Raw genomic sequence first — 22,494 nt, forward strand, 5'->3', positions numbered from 1 at the left:
GTTACAATAAATATAATAATTTTTTACATTTTTGTTGCTTTTTGAATGGTTATTAGGGAGACTGGTCATTTGGCTGACCAATTACGGCCACGGCCCTAAGCGCATGCTCTATATTTGTCTTCTTGTATTGGAGTGTGCAGAGCAGTTAGACTTTGGATGTGGTTTGCTGGATACCACTTCTTAGCTCTGGCGGATGTAGCTTATTTTTGGGAGCACCATAATATAGTGGCTGCTGGTTATGCAATGGAATATGAGTTCAGAAACTTCCCTTTTCGGTCTTACACTAGATACGATTTGCATTTGGGTCTAGTCAATATATTTTAGTGTGATTTTGTTTTTGGACATGGCAATGGCATACTGCCATTTCTATTATTGCTTCATCAGTGTGTTTCACTTTAAGAGTTTACCCATAGTATTTCAAGAAAGGCTTTTTCTATTCCGAGGAATCTGTTTGATAACTGCAGAAGAAATGTTTATGCATTAAATGTGATCATTATTTTCACAAATTGTGTTCTTGTGTTCACAAGAAAGTATGAATGAATATGTATGCGTGTTTGACTTTGCACATTAACCCACTATCTGTTTTCCCTGTCACCGAGCTAGGCAAATCTGCTTTCAGTTTTTAATTACAAAATGTAACTTTTGGGGAAACCTGACCAAATAGAAATGTGAGTCATAGATCTATTATACTTGAAAGTAAGTCTAAGAAGCGGTATATCGATTCTATGTACAAGATTTCTATGCTTCCCGTTAAGTATTGTTTTGGCATATTTTATTTTCAGTTTTGTATTGGTTATGGAAAATGTATTTCACAGCGTTAAGATTGTACAGTGACACTACTTCACTTTCTTTTTAAATATCTCCTTTTCCCCCTCGACTTGTTCACTTGTTATTTCAATCAGAACTTTCAGATCAACAACTCTGTAATTGCTTTTCAGTTATGTCAACATCGTCTATGACTGGTTGCATTATGATGCTCCAAGTTTGACCCTGAATTTGATATTTATGTTAACACTGGTATTTATAGACTCATTTGAAGTTTATAGTAATGTTTGTATTGACAGGTAATGAGGGTGTGATTTTTGTGTTGTGATTGAATGTAAACACTTTATTATAGCACAACTATTTAAAAAATATTTGATTTGGTTTTTAACTAATTTCTTGCCTTTCTGTTAAACTAACTTCTCTGTTTCTTTGTCAGTGGGGCAGATGACTTGTTGCCCATCCTCTCCTATGTGGCTCTGCACTGTGAGCTGCCTCAGTTGGTGTCGGAGTGTGCTGCCCTGGAGGAGTTCATTCATGAAGGGTAGGTCTCCAACTCACACAGACTTAAATCCCAGCTCACCTCACAGAAAACACGTCCCCTAATTCCATTCCACCTGCGACATGCTACTTTCCCCTTCTGGAGACCGTCTCCCCCTCTGGCTCAGTCTGAGTTTCCATGCGCGTCAGCTCAGACCACACCCGAGAGTCTATTTATCTCAATACAAACAGCCTTTAACAGGCTGGTTAGATTGGCAGTAATATGGGGATATTCTCGTTTGGTTTTCCTTCCCTACAGAAAGACAAATTAAAAGCTTACTTGATGTTCATGCAGCTCAGTGGTTTGGAAGCAGAAGAGTAAAGGCAAGGTGCGGCTCACTGGGGACCAAGGCCCTACAGAGGTGGGCCCTACATGTAGGAATTCTTGCTGTGATTTGCAAAATGACTAGTCAAAAAAGTAAATAGGAAGGGGTGATGTTATTTACATGCTTATTATTGATAGAAAAGCATCAAGCCCCTCCCTACCCCCATCATAGAAGCATAGTGATAGACATCTTTCCATCGCTCTTTCTCTCTGACACACACACACACACAAGCCCTGGCTTGAGTTGCTCTCATGTCTTAGTCTCATTAGCTTAAGGTCACCCAGAGTTGACGAGGCTCCGGCCTTGCACCGCTCCCTTAAGGAAAACCTCCACCCTGCTTACTGTCTTGCCTTGTCACCCTCCACGTCTGTTCTTCCCTCCCCCTTTTATATCCAAATGGGCCAGGATTTTTTTTATTTTTATATAAAATTAAAATGAACTCTTGCTTCACTGGACCATTTCTTATTGTTTAGTCACGGTATGGTTGGATATGAGAAGGGAAGTTGATGCTTGAAACAATCTTTATGATAATGAAAATGTAGTGGGGGTTTTTTGTGTGTGTTTTGGACTAAATAAAATGACTAAAATATGAGGTTGGTATTCATCACTTAATCTGCTGTGACGATTACCAAGATGTGGTTAGGCAGATTTGTATTTTTATTGATCTCTGTAAATTGTACAACAGTGGTCACCAACTGATCTTCAAGGATTTCCTACTTGATCAACAAACATTTGTGATTCAAAGCCCTGCTCGCCGGGTAGACAGGGTTCACATTCTGAAGGGACATGCTGCCTACATGGTGGACCAGGACAGCTGTGACTAAATCAAGTGTGCCTACTGTGCTGGCCAATTGGAAAGCTGAAATCACCGTTCCTGCATTGCCAGTGTACCACGACCTACAGCAAAATGTTATACTAGCCTACATGAGATTTCATGACGTTTAAAACCATGGCCAGAAACTCTAAGAATACAGCAAAGAGCATAGCTCAGGAAGTAGGGGTTTTGAGGTTATTTTTTAGGGGGACTAAAGTAGTGTGCTGGTTCTCTGAACAATTAATTTGTGCATGAGGCAGAAATAATGCGAAGCGACTAGTTTCATCATTAGGTGGAAGACTGTGCCCTCTCTCTGGTCAGGGGTGTATTTATTCCACCAATGCTGTTCCAAAAGTTGCATTTGTCCAATAGTAAATCTTGTTTTAGTTGAAAACTAAACTTTTTGCAACTTTTTGGCGGAATGAATACTCCAAAGTCTCACTGGAGGAAAGGAGAGCGCAGGGACGGTGAGAGGCGGACCCTCTGCTGCTTTCTCCCTCTGCTGACACTGACCATCAGATGCAGGTACCACCAGTACAGTAAAATAAAAAAGCAAATTATTTCAATTTATGCTCTGCCTCGCAAGTAATACAACCACTGATCTATTGTGTTATCAAGCTAATGTTTCTTTTTATTATAAAAAATATATATATGTGTATGGATGGTCAAAGAACTATATTGGCAGGCCAAGCATGGTATGTTTTAGGCTTAGGTTAATGTTGCATAGGTTTACATTTGTAAAGTAATGTTTAAAAAAATATTCTGAGCAGTAGATCTCTGCCTACTTTTTGACTGCGACAGTGATCTTGGCTCGGAAAAGGTTGGTGACACTGTTGTACAACGATGGTGCAGAGTTCTAACTGTTCTTCTGTCTAAGGTATCTGATTGGAGAGGAGGGCTACTGCTTGACCTCCATGCAAAGTGCTCTGCAATATGTGGAGTCATTGCACACAGGAGGATTTCAGCTACACAACACTAAATTCACCTGATACAGGTAATGTACATCCAACATGTTTAAACATTTTCCCTGGGTGCAAATGAGGTCTTTCTCAAATGCATCCCGTTTATAGGCAACTCTTCAATCTTAATTAGTTTAATTTAAATCATTTGTCTTACCTGTAACAATGGTAAAATGAAGTGAAATGTTAAGTGCACAGTGCGATGATACCATTGTGAAAGTGCCCAAACTAGAAGTTATTGAACTGATTGGGGTTGGAGGGTTCGCAGTTGGATGAATCAAATAATATAGTGGGCCCTTGAGCAATGTTTCCAGAGCGGGAGAATTTACACGGGGATTAACTATATGTGACATCATCAAACAGTCCCACCTAAACTCCCTGTGACATAATTAATCCATGCTAACTAAACATTTGATTTAAAAGTGTGCTCTGTCTGAGAGCTGTCAGTTATGCAAGGCTGTTCAGTTATGAGGCCTCCTCTGTTCCACATTTCAGCTGGAATAACAGATTCGGTTTAAACGTCAGTCCGACCACCTCCCGATTCATGCATCCAAAATTGGAACAGTCCATCGTCGCCGTGGATTGTCATGATTTGTGGTTTCTGTTTCCTTTGTCATTGAGTGGCAAATCAATGTTTTACCGAATTTAATCTTATTTTATTGGAATTTGGGTATTTACATTCTTAGTTCAGCTCCTATTATTCTGTATAACCACACACATGGGTTCGTTACTACACTTCAACATAACATGGTGGTGCAGGCTAGTGCTGCAGTCTGATTCTCTACCCTTCTCTCATGGATATCACAAGGATTGACGTAAAAGGGAAACTCCCTAACTCATGATTATGCTAATCCAATGTTTTTAACTCCATGAGGAGGTGTGAACAAGTGTACACTTTGGTTAGAGGAGTAAAGGATCGGAATGCAACCTAGGAGCAAGTGAATAGCATCTTTTCTACACCAAAGAACATTGAAGTTCTTTGATTGGAAGAGCGTCCTTTAAATGTGGTAGCGGGACACATTGTAGCTCTCACTAGTCTATAGCAAGTGTACTGAAATAATAATATTATTATAATATGGAAATATTATTAATATAAATAATATTATTTTACACAAATTAGGTGGCAGAGGTCTGGATGGATATTGTAATTTACCTTGCAATCCATTCGACCCCAAACTGTTCACTCCTCTTGTTGGCAGAGAGAGAAATGTGCAGTTTTGGAGCTAATTTCCTGCAATTCTAAAGATTTTACATGTCTGTTTGTTTACATGATACCAGGAGTTAAATCCCAACTGAATTCCCCCCCCCAAAAAAATATATTTTTAAGTCTGGACGCACGGTCTGTATTGACTCCGGTCCGGGTCCGGATCCGGCCTGCAGACTACCTTTAGTATGGCTGGTGTATAGGGTGTTGTGTACCAATGAATTGAGCGCTTGTTGTTTGCTATTTCAGGCTGCTGCTTTGAAATGGAAACCAGTATTCCCTGTGTTGCAGTGCTCTGAAGTGGCAGTGCCTGTTAGCTGCAGACTGGACTACGGTTCAACTTAATTCAGTGTTCTGAGCAAGAAATGACTTTGGCTGTCAAATTAATTTTCTTATTTATGCAACAATGGTTCTGATGGGCTGGACCTAGTTTCCAAGTTCTGTTTCTGTTCACCCAGGTGATTTGACAAAGCCTGCTTGTTACCTGGACTAGCTGCAATGTGAAATGTCTTTGCTTATGACTGCCATTGAGGGGCATTTAGGTCAAGTGCTTGAAGCTTTGTCATCCGTCAACCTGAAGTCTGCAAAATATTTTAATGCTGTTGTCCAATATTGCTCAGTTTTATTGCTTTCGTTTAGGAACTGACCCTGTCATTTTATTAAATGAATGTCTGAAAGATGACTATGTATTACCATAGAACAACATGTCTCTCTTTTGAAACTCAAAAAAAGCATGAATTGATAAATTATTGTGGAGCTGCTTACAGAATATTAATAGAATAATTTATTTTAGATGTCAGGATTCCAGTTCAATTTTAATGCTTGCATTCAGGTTATGTTTTAAGGTAATGCACACATGTTGCTAAAAAACTAGGTTGATGTGAGTGATTTGAAACTATGCTAAGTATTGTGTTTCGTGAGAATGTGTGTTCATTCACGAATTTGTAGGGACAATGCCTCTGAGAAATTTCATGCAAAATTGAGATATGGGCCCCCCAACAAAACATTTTAGGACCATGATTAGAACTAATTTAGTGTCAAATTAGTTTTTAATATATCTAAATATTTAAGTATTTTGTGCATTTGGGTGGATGGAGTTCTAGGGGGGGATTCTCACAGGGTTATGGTTAATTGCTCTTTTGGCAATATTTTTTAAATTCAATTCTGACTTCACTTCTGAAAGTTTCATCAGTTAAACTAATTCACTGAAATAGTGTGGACGCCAGCAGGCACTTGCAGATAAGATATTAATTGTTTTGCTACTGTGGTTGAACATTTTAACAATGTTTTATACTTACAGAATATATCATGAACTGGTGTCAGTACAGTATTAGGTTGAAGTTTAAAGTGGGATAGGGATGGATTTAAGGGAGAGGTTTTTTAGTGTTTAGAGGACATGCTGAGAGTTGACCAGTCACTCAAAGCACTGCCTCATCTTCAATGGTTGTGTTCCAGGCTGACTACATTGCAGTTGCATTGCACAATGCCAAGATGGGTGTTTTAATATATTCGCTCACCACATCGTATGATATTGCAATCTGATGCCAAACTGCACATTTTGACGAAGAGCTCAACCATTTGTTGATGTAACGCAACGCCTTTGACATAGTCGGCCTGTCTCTCACAGCTATATGAAAACTTAGAGCACGGACAACTCTTAATACCTGGTTTATTGACTAAATGTATCATTTTTATTCATACTGTTTTATGCTGTTTGTTTTCTATTTAATACTTTTTATTTGGTCTGTTAAAGAAATGAATGGGTCCAAAAGATTTAAAAATGTTTTTGACATCCTAAAATAATTGTACCACCTGTCAGCATTGTCTTTTGAAACCATCTGTGAAAATTGTAACACCAAAAATGTGCTAATATGTACTGTGTATATTTATGTGAGAAGTATGTAAATGATAATATAATGGACATAATGGGATGTAAGGAATGCTGTTGTATTTCACACAGTATGTGAACCACTACATTGACTCAACTAATTATGACCTGTATTTGTTGTTTTTTGCTCTTGAAGCCTTATGAACATGTATGTTGGTTAGACTCAGATTCAATATGCTATTTTATTGGAGAACCCCCCCCCATAGACATTCATCTGTGTGGAGGGTCTTAGTCTGGGTGGTTATGAATATCTGTGTATGTGTTGTCCTGGAGGTTTATAACAATAAAGAAGTTGAGGAAAAGTGTCCCTCTGAGAATTTGTTAATTATCATTCAAACGCTCTTCTGCTGAAGATATGCCCACTCCAAAAATGTGAAAACATTCAGCCAACTCCTTATATAGCCCTGCTGCATGCCCCTCCCCGCTGCACTCATTTGACTGACACTAGAATCTCATGCATTGTTTTGCTGTTTCTTTAGGATGAAGATTTGTTTAGAACAGACATAGAGAGCGGTTGGGGCAGTGTTGACCTGATGGGTCTGTGTGCTGGAGGCCTGGCAGGGAGGAGGGGAGATAGACACTGACGGTCATATGGCTGGATTGTTCAGAGTGCTTCCGGACCAGAGGAGAAAACATGCCAATGCGAATCAGGAGGAGTCCAGACAACCGCAGAGGACTAACTTTAATGCATAACTCGCGCTCATTGTGTGTCCCCTTGAATCCCTTCAAGTCCACTTACCTTGTCACACACATGCAAGCTGAAATCTCAGTCAGAGCTCGGATCCTATCAGGACCCATTATGCCGTAACAGACTACTCAGTCCCAGCCTCCTTGGCATGATACACTGCTCCATTCCCAGACAGATCCTCGCAACCCCTCTTCCACCTCCCCTCATAACAGCCTATTACACGTACACACTCCGTGTGGTGCTGACATCCATTATACACAGTCTATAAAGCAAGAACACCCGAGTAGGCTCCCAAATGGCACAATCAAGGGTCTGAAATCAAACCGGACCCTGGTTTGATTCCAGGCTGTATCACAACTGGCTGTGATTGGGAGTCCCATAGGGCAGGCCACAATTGGCCCAGTGTCGTTTGGCTGGGGTAGGTCATCATTGCTAATAACAATTTGTTCTTAACTGACTTGCCTATTTAAAAATAAAACCAATTTCCATGACATGGACTGACCAGGTGAATCTACAGTACACAGTTTTGTTGTAACCCTTGACAAACACCTCATTCAACTCATTGAGGACTTGATGATTAGTTGAAGTTGAATCAGGTGTGCTTCTCCAGGGTTAGGTTTCAAATGTGTAATGTTAGTAGTGTTACTGGAGGACCAGGGTAGGGAAACACTGGTGTAAGGTACAGGAGGAGCTAGAGGTGAAGCAGCGGAATGTCTGTACCTCGGGTGGCCAGACCTGGGTTCAAATACTATTTCAATTTCTTTTCAATAGATTTCTAAACAAGTATTCAGATAACCTTTATTTGAAAAAAAAAAAAAAAAACAAGTAGTGGAATATTGGAATGTATTTGTAAATACACTGTGCTGGGTGCGTTTTTGAGCGGATTACTTTTGCCTTTCAAAGTTTGTTGCATTATGGGGATAGAAATTGTTTGACTTGCGCCTACATGTTGACTGCAAACATCAACTGATCAAAGGTCATGAAATTGTGACTGCAGGTTTATGCAGTTGATCAATATGAGCAGCTATCGCCTGCATGATTGACTATTGTCAGCTAATCATTTGGGTGTTTTTGTTTGACCCACAACAAATGTGACCAACGACATGAAAGAAACAGGAACCAACTCTGTATACAGTGGATATGTACAAATGAATGTGATATTTGAGTCCCCCTCTCACCAATTTGATTGTACAATGTACAAACATATTTTCAGGTTGTGAGTGCTTGATATGGAGGTTGGAGACATGTTTATTTCGACGTTTATAAAAGATGTTCTTTATAATGTCAACACTGCCATGTTGCACTGAACTTTGCTGTTGGAAAACCACATCAGTGTCTGACTTTTGGTTGTCACTGATACACCTCCCCCTACTTAACTCCTCAACCTTTGTCAACAGTCGGTTGCTTTAGCCTTACCACTCAAACAAGCCCACTGACTCAAATACACTCCCATGGATTGACTACTTGGTTTTTACAAATAACCATTCAAAAACTCAAATAAAAGTACTTGTTTTTTGCTATGTATTTGAAAATACTCATAAAATATATTTAATAAACAAGTATTAAAATACACATGCACTGTATTTGAACCCAGGTCTACTGGTGGCCTGTTATATCAGCCTATAACCGTGTGTGGGGTACAGTGTCCTGGCTCTAGTGTGATCTATACCAGAGGATGCAGCAATAGGAAGCCCTCCCTAGGTTGAGATAGTTGGGCTGAACTTGACAACAGCTGTTAGGTGGGTTCATCCTCACCAAAGGACCATGCCAGGTGGCCTGGAAAGTATGAATGACAGCTACCCAGTGCATTTGTCACCCCATTGCCTGCTGACATCTACTGTTCATGTCAACATTGGGAACTAATCATCTGATAAGATGTGTGTGTGTGTGAGGCCATGCCCTGACGATGCTGGCGTGAGATCAAACTGTCCTCTCCATCTCTCCCTGACCTCAGCTGGGCACAATGTTGATTAAAGTCTGTGGAGTGTGTAAGCCTCCAGAAAGGTCTCCAAAAACACCAAATAACAATTATTTTAATAGATACAGTATTAAACAGACAAATCCCTCTGCTCTCTCATCACATCACTCTTGAGTTGTTTCCCTGTCTGTCATATGTGGACCAGACCACACACACACCCACCCACATTATTGTAACTAAGATTCATTGTAACAAAGAAACACTAATACTTGCAGGTGCTTAAGTGATAAGAGCACATGTTCAAAATGTTATTTTCAGAGTTTCCCAGAATGTATCAAGTAAATCTGTTGCCTGCCAGTCTGTCTCTCAGCCTGACTATATGTTGTGGTGTCTTTTGGCCTGTGAATGTGAGGCATGTTATTTTTTTAAATTGACAACTTAAGCTTTGGTAAGCACTTGCTACACTCACACGGAAAGGGGAGCATGATACTGCCAAGGTCTCATATGTTTTTCTGTTTTAAACCCTTAACTGATTCACATGTTTTAAAGGGGGATCGGTCAGTCCAATGTTTTATGAAAACCAGAAAAGAAATTTGATGCCCACTTCTTAACTGTTCTACCTTGCTTGACACCATGACTTCAGTCTGTCCTCAGTGATCTGTTGTCTTCAGGTATAAGTCCAGCCCAGGCAATGATATCTTAAACTTAACTAGTGCAATTCATCATTTGCATTTCAATTGTTTACAGTACATATTTAATTACTTTAATGATGTATAAAGACAGCTGTATTTGTCTGCTCTGGTTCCTTTTATTTAATGCAGAACTACACCATTGTCTACAACAGCTTCAGTGCCTCTTAGTGATATGTCAAATGAGGTCAGGTGCCATACAACCTGCATAGTGCTCTTTGAGGCGGGAGACCCTGCGTGACCCACTGAACGCTTAAAATACTCATGTTACATCGCTCTAATTTTGTAATACATAAAAAAAAAAAATCCCCTCTCACCCTACTTCCTCTTTTAGAAGCTGATTCATTTCTGCCTTGTAAGAACTTGTAAGTCCACCACAGTCCCTCCTATCCCTACAAAAGACAGTTCTCTTTTCCTATTAGAATAAGAAAGGGCATCATACAGGACGGTTTATCGGCATTAGTGTGTGTTAACAGTGCTTGACTTGGGCAGAAGCTCACTGGAGCTAAGTACTGGCACCTCAAGTGTTCTACTGCTTGAGCTCCTGTACCTCTATAGAATACTAGCTCAAAGGTATTGTAGAGTTCCTAAATATCAACAGTGCTGGCACCAAGTCAAGCACTGTGTGTTAATGTGTTTGTGTGTGGGTGATGGAGAAAGACCGGTGGATTCTCACCCGCTGCTCATTAAAAGTTGGCCTAATTGAGCTGTCAGCCGACACAGTCAAAACAAAACCACGGACAACAACCTCTGACCCAACTCGGTTAGTTAGTGTTGCCTCGACACAATTCAGTTTTTTTTATTAGCATGACAAATATACATTATTGCTGCTAAAGCATGCATGCCATTAACAGAACAGTAGACAAAGACAACAATGCACTCTGATATTTCTTTACCTCCGGGGGACCTCCCACCTCCTCATCCCCTTCATTGTTTGTTTAAGGATGTGCCATCCCAGATAATTGGACCCAGATAAAAGGGGAGGGCGTCTGAACAGGACAGAGAGTCACACTACGGGACACAAATGTTCCAAGACCCTGTACCGCCACCTTTTACTGCCTCACATTTTGTCACATGCTTCGTAAACAACAGGTGTAGACTAACAGTGAAATGCTTACATCTTAGAGTCATTCTGCACTTTCCCAACAGAGTGCATCTAGATCATCTACACTTGTAAGCACTTGCACAGTTCCATTGGAGCATTATGTTCTTGTTATTAGTGTATGAACACTGGAACAATGAAGGACTGTGCAGAAGCTGGTATGAAGTCACATAAAGATTGACATTTTCCTTACAGATATATAATTTGACATGCCAAGAAAACCACATGAACTGACTATAGAATAAAATGGATGTGGAATGACTCGAGCACTATGGTATTGATAATCTGCAGGGATTTATGGCAGAGAGGGGCAGCGTTGAAGGTTACCCTCTAGAATGACGGTTTTTAAGTCTGCCGGGCAGTTGACAGGGAACACGGTGTGGGTGGTGTTCTTTCTCTCCACCAATGTGGCCACAGCCTCACCAAGGTCCAGGTGGTTCAGGTAACCAGGAGCCACACGCTCTGGAGGGGCCACACCTGTGTTGATCTTTACCTAAAAGAGCAAGAGAATGGAAGCCAGTTGGCATTGATTAATGATAGTCAATTTATGGTATATGAAACCGCAAACAAGGCAAGAGAATGTTGTATTCACGATCGCAATGTTGTAGACAACTTTTATCAACAATTGCTCTTTGGGCAGACTGAGACAAGTACTGCAACTGATACCCCAGCTAACTATCTAACCAAGCAATGGGAGTTTCATATTATGGATCTTGGCCAAACCTGGTTGAGTTTGCAGGGTACTTCTGGGTACTCCTCTCGTAATACCTGACAAAATGCCAGGGTGCTGGCAGCGCCAACAGTCAGGAACCCTGTACCTGGCATCAACAGCTTCTCCCCAGCACCACCTGCGGCACAGCACACATCACTGCCAAATAACACTCAAGTCATACTCAGCAAGTGCAAAGCGAAAAATCATGTTATATCAAGTGGGGAAGAAGGTTGTTCCTCAAAACAAGGTGTTGCCCATCTCTCACTCAAACTTGGCAAAAGGTCCAATCACTTTCACATAATGCTCAGAAGGACATATACTACTTTCCTGGCTGCAGGGCCAGCGCTAGCCTTTTGGGAGCCCTAAGTGAGATTTTGTTGAGGGCCCCCTACCTCGAGGCAAAATATTTTAGTGCCCCCCCCCCCCCTTTTGACAGTGGAGAGTTAAGTTAATTTCCTGCAATTCTACACATTTTACAATGGGGAGTACATAAGACTTTATGGGTTTAAAGGCCCAGTGCAGTCAAAAACATGATTTTGTGTTATGTTTTCAGTGCATTTGGAAAATATTCAGACACCTCCCCTTTTTCCACATTTTGTTACGTTATTGCCTTATTCTAAAATTGATTAAATAAAACATGTTCCTCAGCAATCCACACACAATACTCCATAATGGCAACGTGAAAACAGGTTCTGAATACACACCTTATTTACATATGTTTTTGCACCCTTTGAAAATTAGCTTGGATGCATCCTGTTTCCATTGATCATCATTAAATGTTACTACAACTTGGAGTCCACCTGTGATACATTCAATTGATTGGACATGATTTGAAAAAGGCACACACACCTGTCTATATAAGGTCTGACTGTTGTCATTGCATGTTAAAGCAAAAACGAAGCCATGAGGTGGAAGGAATTGTCCGTAGAGCTCCGAGACAGGATTGTGTCAAGGCACAGAACTGGGGAAGGGTACCAAACAATGTCTGCAGCATTTGAAGGTCCCCAAGAACACAGTGGCCTCCATCATTCTTAAATGGTTGAAGTTTGGAACCACCAAGACTCTTCCTAGAGAGGGCCGCCCGGCCAAACTGAGCAATCAGGGGAGAAGTGCCTTGGTCAGTGAGGTGACCAAGAACCCGTTGGTCACTCTTACAGAGCTCCAGAGTTCCTCTGTGGAGATGGGAGAACCTTCCAGAAGGACAACCATCTTTGCAGCACTCCACCAATCAGGCATTTATGGTAGAGTAGCAAGACGGAAGCAACTTCAGTAAAAAGGCACATGACAGCCCGCTTGGCATTTGCCAAAAGGCACCTAAAGGACTCTGACCATGAGAAACCAGATTCTCTGGTCTGATGAAACCAATATTGAACTCTTTGGCCTGAACACCAAGCGTCAGGTCTGGAGGAAACCTGGCACCATCCCTACGGTGAAGCATGGTGGTGGCAGCATCATGCTGTGGGGCTGTTTTTCAGCAGCAGGGACTGGGAGACTAGTCAGGATTGAGTGAAAGATGAACAGAGAAAAGTACAGAGAGATACTTGATGAAGTCCTGAGCGCTCTGGAGCAGGTTATCAGACTGGGGCAAAGGTTCACCTTCCAACATGACAACGCAGGAGTGGCTTCGGGACAAGTCTCAATGTCCTTGAGAGGCCCGGCCAGAGCCCGGACTTTAACCAGATCGAACATCTCTGGAGAGAGCTGAAATTAGCTGTGCAGCGACACTCCCCATCCAACCTGACAGAGCTTGAGAAGATCTGCAGAGAAGAATGGGAGAAACTCCCCAAATACAGGTGTGCCAAGCTTGTAGCGTCATCTCCAAGAAGACTCAAGGCTGTAATCCCTGCTAAAGGTGCTTCAACAAAGTAACAAAGTAAAATGGTCTGAATACTTATGTAAATATAATATTTCAGTTTAAAACATTTGCAAACATTTCAAAAAACTTTTTGCTATATCATTATGGGTATTTTGTGTAGATTGATGAGGGATAAAAACAATTTAATCTATTTTAGAATAAGGCTATGACAAAATGTGGCTAAAGCCAAGGGGTCTGAACACTATATATACAAAAGTATGTTGACAACTTAAAATTAGTTGATTCAGCTATTTTAGCCACACTCGTTGCTGACAAGTGTATACAATTGAGCACGCCGCCATATAATCTCCATAGACAAACATTGATAGTAGAGTGGACTTACTGAAGAGCTCAGTGACTTTCAACGTGGCACCGTCATAGGATGCCACCTTTCTAACAAGTCAGTTCGTCAAATTTCTACCCTGCTAGAGCTGCCCCGGTCAACTAAGTGCTGTTATTGTGAAGTGGAAACATCTAGGAGAAACAGAGGCTCAGCCGCAAAGTGGTAGGCCAGACAAGTTTACAGAATGGGGCCACCAAGTGCTGAAGTGCGTAGTGCATAAAAATCCTGTCCTAGGTTGCAACAGTCACTACCGATTTCTAAACTGCCTCAGGAAGCAACATCAGCACAATAAGTGGTTGTCAGGAGCTACATAAAATGGGTTTCTATGGCCGAGTAGCCACACGCAAGCCTAAGATCACCATGCACAATGCCAAGCATCCGTTGGTGTGGAGTAAAGCTCGCCGCCATTGGACTCTGGAGCAGTGGAAACACATTCTCTGGAGTACTGAATCACGCTTCATCATCTGGCAGTCTGTCAGACAAATCTGGGTTTGGCAGATGCCAGAAGAATGCTACCTGCCTAGTTTGGTGGAGGAGGATTAATGGTCTGGAACTGTTTTTCATGGTTTGGGCTAGGCCCCCTAGGTCCAGTGAAGGGAAATATTAACGCTACAGCATCCAATGACATTTTAGACGATTCTGTGCTTCCAACTTTGTGGCAACCGTTTGGGGAAGGCCCTTTCCTGTTTCAGCATGACAATGCCACCATGCATAAAGAGAGGCCCATACAAAAATGGTTTGTCGAGATTGGTGTGGAAGAACTTGACTGGCCTGTACAGAGCCTTGACCGCAACCCGATCGAACACCTTTGGGATGAATTGGAACACCGACTGCGAGCCAGACCTAATCGCCCAACCTCACTAATGCTTGAGGCTGAATGGAAGCAAGTCCCTACAGCAATGTTCCAACATCTAGCGGAAAGCCTTCCCAGAAGAGTGGAGGCTGTTAAAGCAGGAAGGGGGGGGGGGGGGGGGGGACGAACTCCATGTTAATGCCCATAATTTTGGAATGAGATGTTTGATGAGCAGGTGTCCACATACTTTTGGTCATGTAGTGTATTTCTACCTTAGGAGGTTGGAATAATACTGTGACATTGTGAACATGATAATGCCTTTTTAGTGAAAGAGCTGTTTGAAAAGACTGCTTGTTTTGGTGGGATGGAGTTTTGGCCTTCCATGGTAACATCACCATGCAGTGAATTAGTTTTTTGACCAATAAGAAAGAGTTCCAAACCTCTCTGCCATTAACAGCTAATTTTCAGTTTTCCCTTCCCCACTTAGACCACTCCGAGACAGTCCTAGCAAAATTATTTATTGAGAAATTGCTCTTTGTTAAGAAGCTGTGTTTATTTTTTACCATTTTAATTTAAATCACAGTAAGGTACTTAATTGTTACCAGAAATGATTTGATACTGAGATAAAAACAACTGAATTGGACTGCTAAAGCACATTTTCCACAATTATAATTTTTTTGCCATGGGGCGGAGAGAAAGCGTTGCAACTTTATAACAAATTTTATGCAATTCTACTCATTTTGCAATGGGGCAGAGAGATTAGCTTTAAGACGGCAGACAATGCACCTGGTGCATTCTACTAATCTTACTCTCACCAATACATTGAGACACCTAAGCGACCGCTTATGTCACTTGTGCCTGGAACCGGCACTGACTGGCTGGGATGTTGGGAGGGGCCCAGGTGGGAGACTCACCTGTGATAAAGGTGTAGGTGCAGTTGGGGTCGTCTCTCACCAGTGGAAAGAAGACCTTCCATGATACAAAGGTGCTGAACAGCAATGTCTCAATCACCTACGGGTGGATGAGAAGAATGAGGAAAATAATAGATTAATACAGAGAAGAAAGGAGGGAGAGAGGTGGCGAATTCAACACGAGAGGAAAATCGAGAAAGATGTGGAACTGACAGCAAAGAGAGGAAGACTGGAGTGAGGCTTAAAAACAAGGAAGTCATGGCAGCTTAAAAGATAATGGTGATGATATCAACTCTGGATCATGGATTAGTCTGAGTTGTGTTGAGGACTCACCCAGTGTAGTTCTTTCAGAGTCTGGCTATGTGGAGGTCCACCCTGCCACCAGCTGAAACCCAGAGATGACACAATGTCTGTCACCTTGCCAACAGACTTCAGAAGGGCCTGCTTGACCACCTCTGCCCCTTCCTCTGAACCTAAGAAAAAGAGTAACAGAGTTTGAGAGGTATTTCCATACACTACCTTTTGGGGATATGGGATACCTTCAACAATACTCTCACTTGTAAAATGTGTCGATGTAAAATTGTTTCTGACAAGTATTACCAACATTCCCCACTAGAGTGGTGAGGTTGTCTTTGGTGGAGGGAGAAACAAACCCCCTGAGTTTATCCAACCTGCTGTTGTCTCTGGAGATAACCGCCACCTTGAAACCTTAAAACAAGTATAGTACACAGTCACAATCAGGACATGTCATTGTCAAATGTGACTGACACATGACAAAACAAAAGGGCAATTTTACTGCAGTAGATGGTTCTGCTTACATTTGAACTCTGTTTCATATAACATTTTACAATGTTATGTTACTATACTATAAGAAAAAAATAATCATTAAATTGTCACTTGAGGAGACTGTGTGGTTAGACAAATTCATGATTGAAATGATGATACCCTCTAACAAAAAGTACATCCAAAAGGGCAATACCAATCAATTAACTCAGCGTCGTGACATTTTGATCCAAACCATACATTTATTATCTATGGCTTCCCGACGAACCTGTGTATAGACTAAGCCTTTTTACCAGCACTATTGACGAGAGAGAAAAAAAAAAGAATATATTAACATTATTCTTGAGGTTAACTGCTAGTTGGATTTCAATTCCTAAAACCTCAAGATGACGTCAAGTTTTCGGATATTCTTAAGAGAATCACACGTTGAATTATGTGCGTAAAGGAGATTCCAGTTGTTTTACGGGCAAATGCACTCATGACAACCACATTGACACCGCCATAATCCTTGTTTCCCGCGCAGTCTCAATTACTAAAATGTTTATTTCATATATTACCCAACAATATACCTTGAGAAACGCAGAAATCAACTAACTTCCCAACAGAGCCATGCTGATCCAGCCGACAACGGCCATACATGCGTAAAATGTCACGTGGCACACAATTGAACATACCTCTTCATATATAGCCTATCCTACATATTTTGCACGCAGGACCTTTTAGATTAATTTCACCACTTAATCCGGCCCATTGATCGTGGGCAGAGGCATTGTCTTGGCGCAGGTGTATCGGTTCCCAGACTCCAAATGCTCCCTAACTCAATGAGGACATCTTACCTTTGTCAAGGAGTGCTTTAACTATCCCAGAGCCCACTGTTCCTGCTCCACCGAGAGCTAACACAACTCTGTCAGCGTTTGACATGCTGGATAGGTCCACAGGACTGAACAAATGAACAGTTTTAATGAGACTGACAGTCTGAGTCTATAGAGAGCATTTTGTACCGCCCGGGACCTTTAAACAAATCATAGCGGCCACAGTTACGCCCTTCTACCAGTGTCACTGAAGCCACGCCCATATCAGGTGAAAGAACAACCCATAAAACCTAACTGATTTGGTCTCTCTCTCTCAGAACGACAATGACTACATTTACATGCAAACAGTATTGCGGATAGTAGCTCATATCCCGCTTAGGGTCTTATTCGGGATAAACTGTTTACATGCACCTTTGATATCCCGTTCAGGATTGTCCCTGTATCCTTGAATAAACATAATATTCCTAAATTAAGTTCATATGAGTTAAATTGAATAGTTACTGAAATCTGGACACTGGCTGTAGGCCTACGACCTCTCACGTGTAGCGTAATATAATATTAAATCCAGCAGAGGCATGAATGTCTTGCTGTAAAATGATACAACGAATGTTAATTTTGTCTCGGGAACAGGAGTGGAGAAATATGATTTCTTTCTTTCAGCATCTCTTGAGAAAATGTGAAGGAACATGTAATGTGTTATATTTGACACTGTCATGGAAGCAGACAGTATTTCAACCACATAACATATGCGCCCAATATGAACTTAAGTCTTATCAGAAACGTGCTTCATCGTTTTCTCAGCTTTTCGTTCCCTTAAAACCGGTCTGATGACATTGGACATTTTTCACAGGACCAATCTTTTCACTGTTTGAGTTATTGCGTTTCCCCCCTCCCTAAACGAAACAGACAACTTTACAGGTGTTAACTAGATTCATGCATTCATTCTATCGATGTAAGACGTTAAGAAGGTAAGAACTACTTTATTTAGTCTTCCAGCGTAACAAGATATGACAGAAGAGAATATATATTTAACTATGGGTGACAAACAAATGGCCTACCAAATGTCAGAAAGTATAAGCAGAAACGTGTCTAAAAAAGTATCCAGTATGCTATACGGTCCAGTAAGAGTATCAGCTAAATAGATTATTATGGTGGATCGAACTGCGCAGGTAGCCTACTTTTTGAAGTGATTTGTTTGAAAATCAGATGAAAACATCATGACATAACACCATAGACTGCACAACACCCATGATATACCCAACTAAGCCTGCACAGACCGTGAAAAACAACAATAAACAGTATGCATGTAAACTTGGTTAGTGAATAAATGATGACATCGATAGAATATCGCGCACTCTGGTGGAGAAAAACATAGATTTCGGATGAGCTCAAAGCAGCCTGTTGAATTCGTAGATGTATATTCATAGTCACAGACTCCTCACTCTCTTGCTGTATTTTGAATATTTATATTGCTGTATATTAAGAAAAAAATACGCAATTGAATGGTTTGGAAATTTGTGAAGTATAAAAATGTACTTATTTTGTCAAACCATACTCCGGGCTGGCGGCCGAGCTAAATCGAAGGCCCCCACACTTTTAGGGTGACACGTGACGGGGTTTATTTTTCGGAACTCGGGGTTGGGTTCAAATCACGCTCGTCAATTTTTACAGCAGTGTTCCTTGCATTTGTGATGGTTTAAGGAAAGGTCCCACCATATATAAAGTGTTGGTGAGTTGTTTTTGTTTGTTAGCAACTGGGTTTCATATGTTTACATTATTTAGCTAGTAAGCAAGTTAGCTATATTACTTAGCTTATAGCTAGCTAGCTGGCTGGCTAGCTAACGTAGTTGCCAAAACGCACCAGCAAGTGGACGATGGAGTCGTGTGGTTGAATTTCATAGCTAAAATTATTTCTTTAAACATAGTGTCAGCAAAATTGTACGGGTGGACTGGTGTCATTGACCGAGCCCAGCAAGGTGCGCAAAAGCAAGCTAGCTAGCTAAATAGCTAGATAACTAGCTTAGTTTATTTTTTATTTTTAACAGTGTTTTTTGACGTTAACGCTACTGCTGACTTGTAACGCAATTAAAAGTTGTAACATTTGGTCTAATATTTGTAACACGCTGTCTACTTTTTAGCTAGAAAGCTAGCTAACTAATCAAGTCTTATCAGGTCACTTTCGCTTTCATTTTTAGGGAGGGCGACATTTTCATCCCTAATGTAATGGCTGAATGTTATGGGACCATTCTCCTGGGATGTAAATGTGTGATAAAGACGTCATTTCTAAAAACAATGCCTAGGTCAAATGATTCCAGTTGCAGTAGAGTACAGTCAAGGGGTTTCATTGATTTATTTTGTCTTTGTTGGGTTTTTTCTATGTAGCTGAGATGACTGTCCCTGGGAAGAAAGCCAGGGATCTGGTGGAACTGTACCGGGTCAGTTTGGAGCACCGGATTGAGCAGGGTGACTGGAACCTAGTATGCAGAGATGAGGAACTGATTAAGAAGGTAGAGGGACTGCTGATGGGGGACTGTGCCCAGGACACACATTCCTTGGGACTGGACCCCCTCAGTGTAATGGAGGACTCGCTTCAGACAGCACAAGGAGTTGGATTGAAGGGGCTGGCTAGAGCCTTTGAAGTGCTGGAACTGGCATCCCTCAACCTGTACTTGTGTCCCTGGAGAAAGGAATACAGAGTGGTAAAGGTATGCTAATTTGGGGAATATACTGGTAACTGCGAAAATGAAGGAAATGCCAACAGTGTGTTGATGGGGCATTGAGCCTCCCATGAGCTGCCAGAACAGCTTCAATGCACCTTGGCATAGATTCTACAAGTGTTTGAAGCTATACTGGAGGAATGCGACACCATTCTTCCATGAGAAATTCCATAATTTGGTGTTTTGTTGACTCCAGGCAGTGCTCCAGCTGTGTTAAATTGGGTTGAGATGTGGTGACTGAGACACGCATACACCCCTTTTAAACTCCATATGCTCCTTTGAGACTTCCTAAGTCAGAGTTATTTTCTAGCAGGCTAGCCAAATTAATGGGCAACTGGTAATTTTTATACATGACCCTAGGCATGATGGGATGTTTTAATTGCTTAATTAACTCAGGAACCACACCTGTGGAAGCACCTGCTTTCAATATACTTTGTATCCCTCATTTAGTCAAGTGTTCCCTTCATTTAGGCAATTACCTGTATATTGGTGGAGTGCTCATCAGCAATGTATAATCTCATCATGAATGCTGTTTTGGCTTCAATTGTGTGACTTTGCCTTTGTCCAGAAATATAATTTGTTCGGTTCCTACATTTCAATAACAATACAACCTTCCTCTTTTTATAGATGTTCTCAGGCATGTTCACACATTACATCAAGCCGGTGCTGTCCATGCAGCAGGTGGCCGATCTGTTTGGGTTGCTTGGGTACCAGGCTTCAGAGGCCAGACTATGTGAAGAGCTTAGGCTATGTTCCCCAGCCCTCCCAGTGGACACCCTTCTCCGCCTGTCCTGTGCTTTCTTCACTGCACGTTGTGAGTGTCGCTTACTGTTGTCTGCCATAGTACCCCAGGGCAGAAGGGTGGAGTGGGAGCTCAACCTGGTGCAGGAGAGGCAGAAAGGTCACAGCCTGCAGATAGCATTGGACAACAGCAAGAGAAGGTTGGAGACTATACCACAGGAAGGGGATTTTCTTGAGTCATCTACTATAGAGGCAGACTTGGATTTGTACACAGATGATGAGTTTAATGGGCATAAAGAAGTTGGGTTAGTCAGAGATCCTCTCTATTCACCAAGAAGGGTGTACACGAGAGGGCTTTCTTCTCAACGAGAGAATATCTGTGTCTCCTCACTGAACTGCCAGTTGATTAAGACACCATCATTAGCACCAACCAGAAACACCCCAACTCCCAAGCAAAGGGAAAGTCCAAATAAAGAGTTGGCCATGTCCGGGTCAGATAAAGGGGATTCACAATTGCTGTCTGCAAAAGAATCAGGGAATGCCCACCCTGTGTCACCAGGGGGCAGTCAGTTCTGCATTGAGTGCTACACTAGCCCTTGCATCCATCATTGCAAGAATTGCAATACCTTACGTAGCTTGAACTGCCCCATATTGGAGAGGTGCAAAGACGAGGGTCATGAAGTAAAACATATTGATGGTGAAGTCCTACAGGAGCAGAGAGAGAGCAGTGGATTATCACCACGGCTAGGAAGTCCTGGAGAGGGAGGTGTGCCACTCTATGAGGATAAGAGAGAGTTCTGCCCTCCACTTGATGTTTTTGAAGCAAGAAGCCTTACCCCTCAGCCCATTCCTTTTCATGACTGTTGCAACACTGCCAATCCAGACCCTGAGGTTACCTGCCTCACCTGCAAGGTATTCCACACTAGAGCCTGTAAAATGTTGGAGATGTGCCAGAGAAAGCACAAGATGCTCATGTTGGATGTCTGCTCAAGTGGGTTGGGGTGCACAAGGCCCCCTTGCAAACTATGCAGGTACTGCAGTGTTGTGTATTGTAAAGACTGTTGGTATAGAACACCACTTCAATGTGTTTGTGGCTACCCTTTTGATGAGTCCTCTGAAGTTTGAATTTAGGAACCATTTTAAAGGTACTTGATGGAATTGGGAAAAGCACTGATTTAAAAAAATGCCTATAAATATAATGATGGCAATCACTTACACGTTGCCTTAAATTCACAATATTCTTAATTTGTAATACGATTGTATAAATTAGCTTTATCCTACCCAGGGATTAAAAGTGAAATGCCAAACTCTTCTATATTTTTCTACTTTAGTCTACTCAGTAGGACCTTAAATTGCCCTGAATGTTTTTCATGATAATTCATCCAGTCTCATTGACTGTTGGGATCTGAAGCCTTATACTTATGTTAGTCTAATGCCAGTTATACATGTTGCAGCTCAAGAGTTAAGATAATATTGCCAAATGTGGGTTAAGTTGCTTGTTTTCATTATTTGTTCTGTTGTCAAAGTTATTTGAATAAAAATGGGATTTAAATTGGAAAAGATGTCTCGTGCATTTTAGATGTTGTGGCGCATAATTGGCCCAGCGCTGTTTTCTCTGCGGTCAGCTATCGGAGCCCTATACTAAAAATCAGGTTTGAGTAGTGAGGTAACTTTGGTCAACTCCGAGTTCAACTCGCGATAACTGATCACGTCTCACCTTTTTAGCCTGGTAAATTTATATGGCAACAAATCCTTCATAACTAACCTGAAGGGTATATTACGTACTGGGTTTGAGGAGTCACAAGGTAACTTTGGTCAACTCTGAGTTAAACTCGATAACCAGTCATACGAAAGTGGCTCACCTTTTAGCCAGGTACAGTTATATGGCAATGAATCCTTCAGAACTGACCTGCTCCGGGGCAGGCTAACTCCACTTC

At 41.5% G+C, this 22,494-nt stretch overlaps 3 protein-coding genes across 15 annotated transcripts in view; 2 read left to right on the forward strand and 1 right to left on the reverse strand.

Annotated features, from left to right (window-relative positions):
- LOC110517311 (VPS9 domain-containing protein 1) overlaps positions 1 to 6,798 on the forward strand; it is a 29,617-nt gene extending 22,819 nt beyond the window's left edge. For 3 of the 12 annotated variants that reach the window (XM_036974049.1, XM_036973989.1, XM_036974080.1), the window contains 4 exons: positions 1,202 to 1,306; positions 1,598 to 1,664; positions 3,320 to 3,436; positions 4,855 to 6,798. In XM_036974049.1, the coding sequence (XP_036829944.1) occupies positions 1,202 to 1,306; positions 1,598 to 1,664; positions 3,320 to 3,431 (284 nt within the window). In that variant the 3' untranslated portion in view covers positions 3,432 to 3,436; positions 4,855 to 6,798. The other 9 variants (XR_002472598.2, XR_002472594.2, XR_002472603.2 and 6 more) reach the window with 7 other exon arrangements.
- A 3,753-nt stretch (positions 6,799 to 10,551) lies between these two features.
- Positions 10,552 to 17,285, reverse strand: LOC110517792. The gene is made up of 6 exons (XM_021595703.2): positions 17,124 to 17,285; positions 16,105 to 16,212; positions 15,838 to 15,977; positions 15,508 to 15,604; positions 11,614 to 11,738; positions 10,552 to 11,383 (listed from the first exon to the last, which is right to left on the reverse strand). Exons 1-6 carry the CDS (start codon positions 17,206 to 17,208, stop codon positions 11,186 to 11,188), a joined length of 753 nt encoding a protein of 250 aa, XP_021451378.1. The 5' UTR covers positions 17,209 to 17,285; the 3' UTR covers positions 10,552 to 11,185.
- A 1,220-nt stretch (positions 17,286 to 18,505) lies between these two features.
- Positions 18,506 to 22,117, forward strand: spata2l (spermatogenesis associated 2-like). Of its 2 annotated transcripts, none has more exons than XM_021595766.2 (3): positions 18,506 to 18,828; positions 19,482 to 19,804; positions 20,444 to 22,117. In XM_021595766.2, the coding sequence occupies exons 2-3, from the start codon at positions 19,487 to 19,489 to the stop codon at positions 21,680 to 21,682; spliced, it is 1,557 nt and encodes a 518-aa protein (XP_021451441.2). In that variant the 5' UTR covers positions 18,506 to 18,828; positions 19,482 to 19,486; the 3' UTR covers positions 21,683 to 22,117. The 2 variants fall into 2 exon arrangements, with proteins under 2 accessions (XP_021451441.2, XP_021451478.2); XM_021595803.2 differs by lacking the exon at positions 18,506 to 18,828 and adding an exon at positions 18,927 to 19,075.
- Positions 22,118 to 22,494: the final 377 nt, after the last annotated feature.

This window comes from Oncorhynchus mykiss, chromosome 1, assembly GCF_013265735.2.
Source record: "Oncorhynchus mykiss isolate Arlee chromosome 1, USDA_OmykA_1.1, whole genome shotgun sequence".
NCBI lineage: Eukaryota > Metazoa > Chordata > Actinopteri > Salmoniformes > Salmonidae > Oncorhynchus > Oncorhynchus mykiss.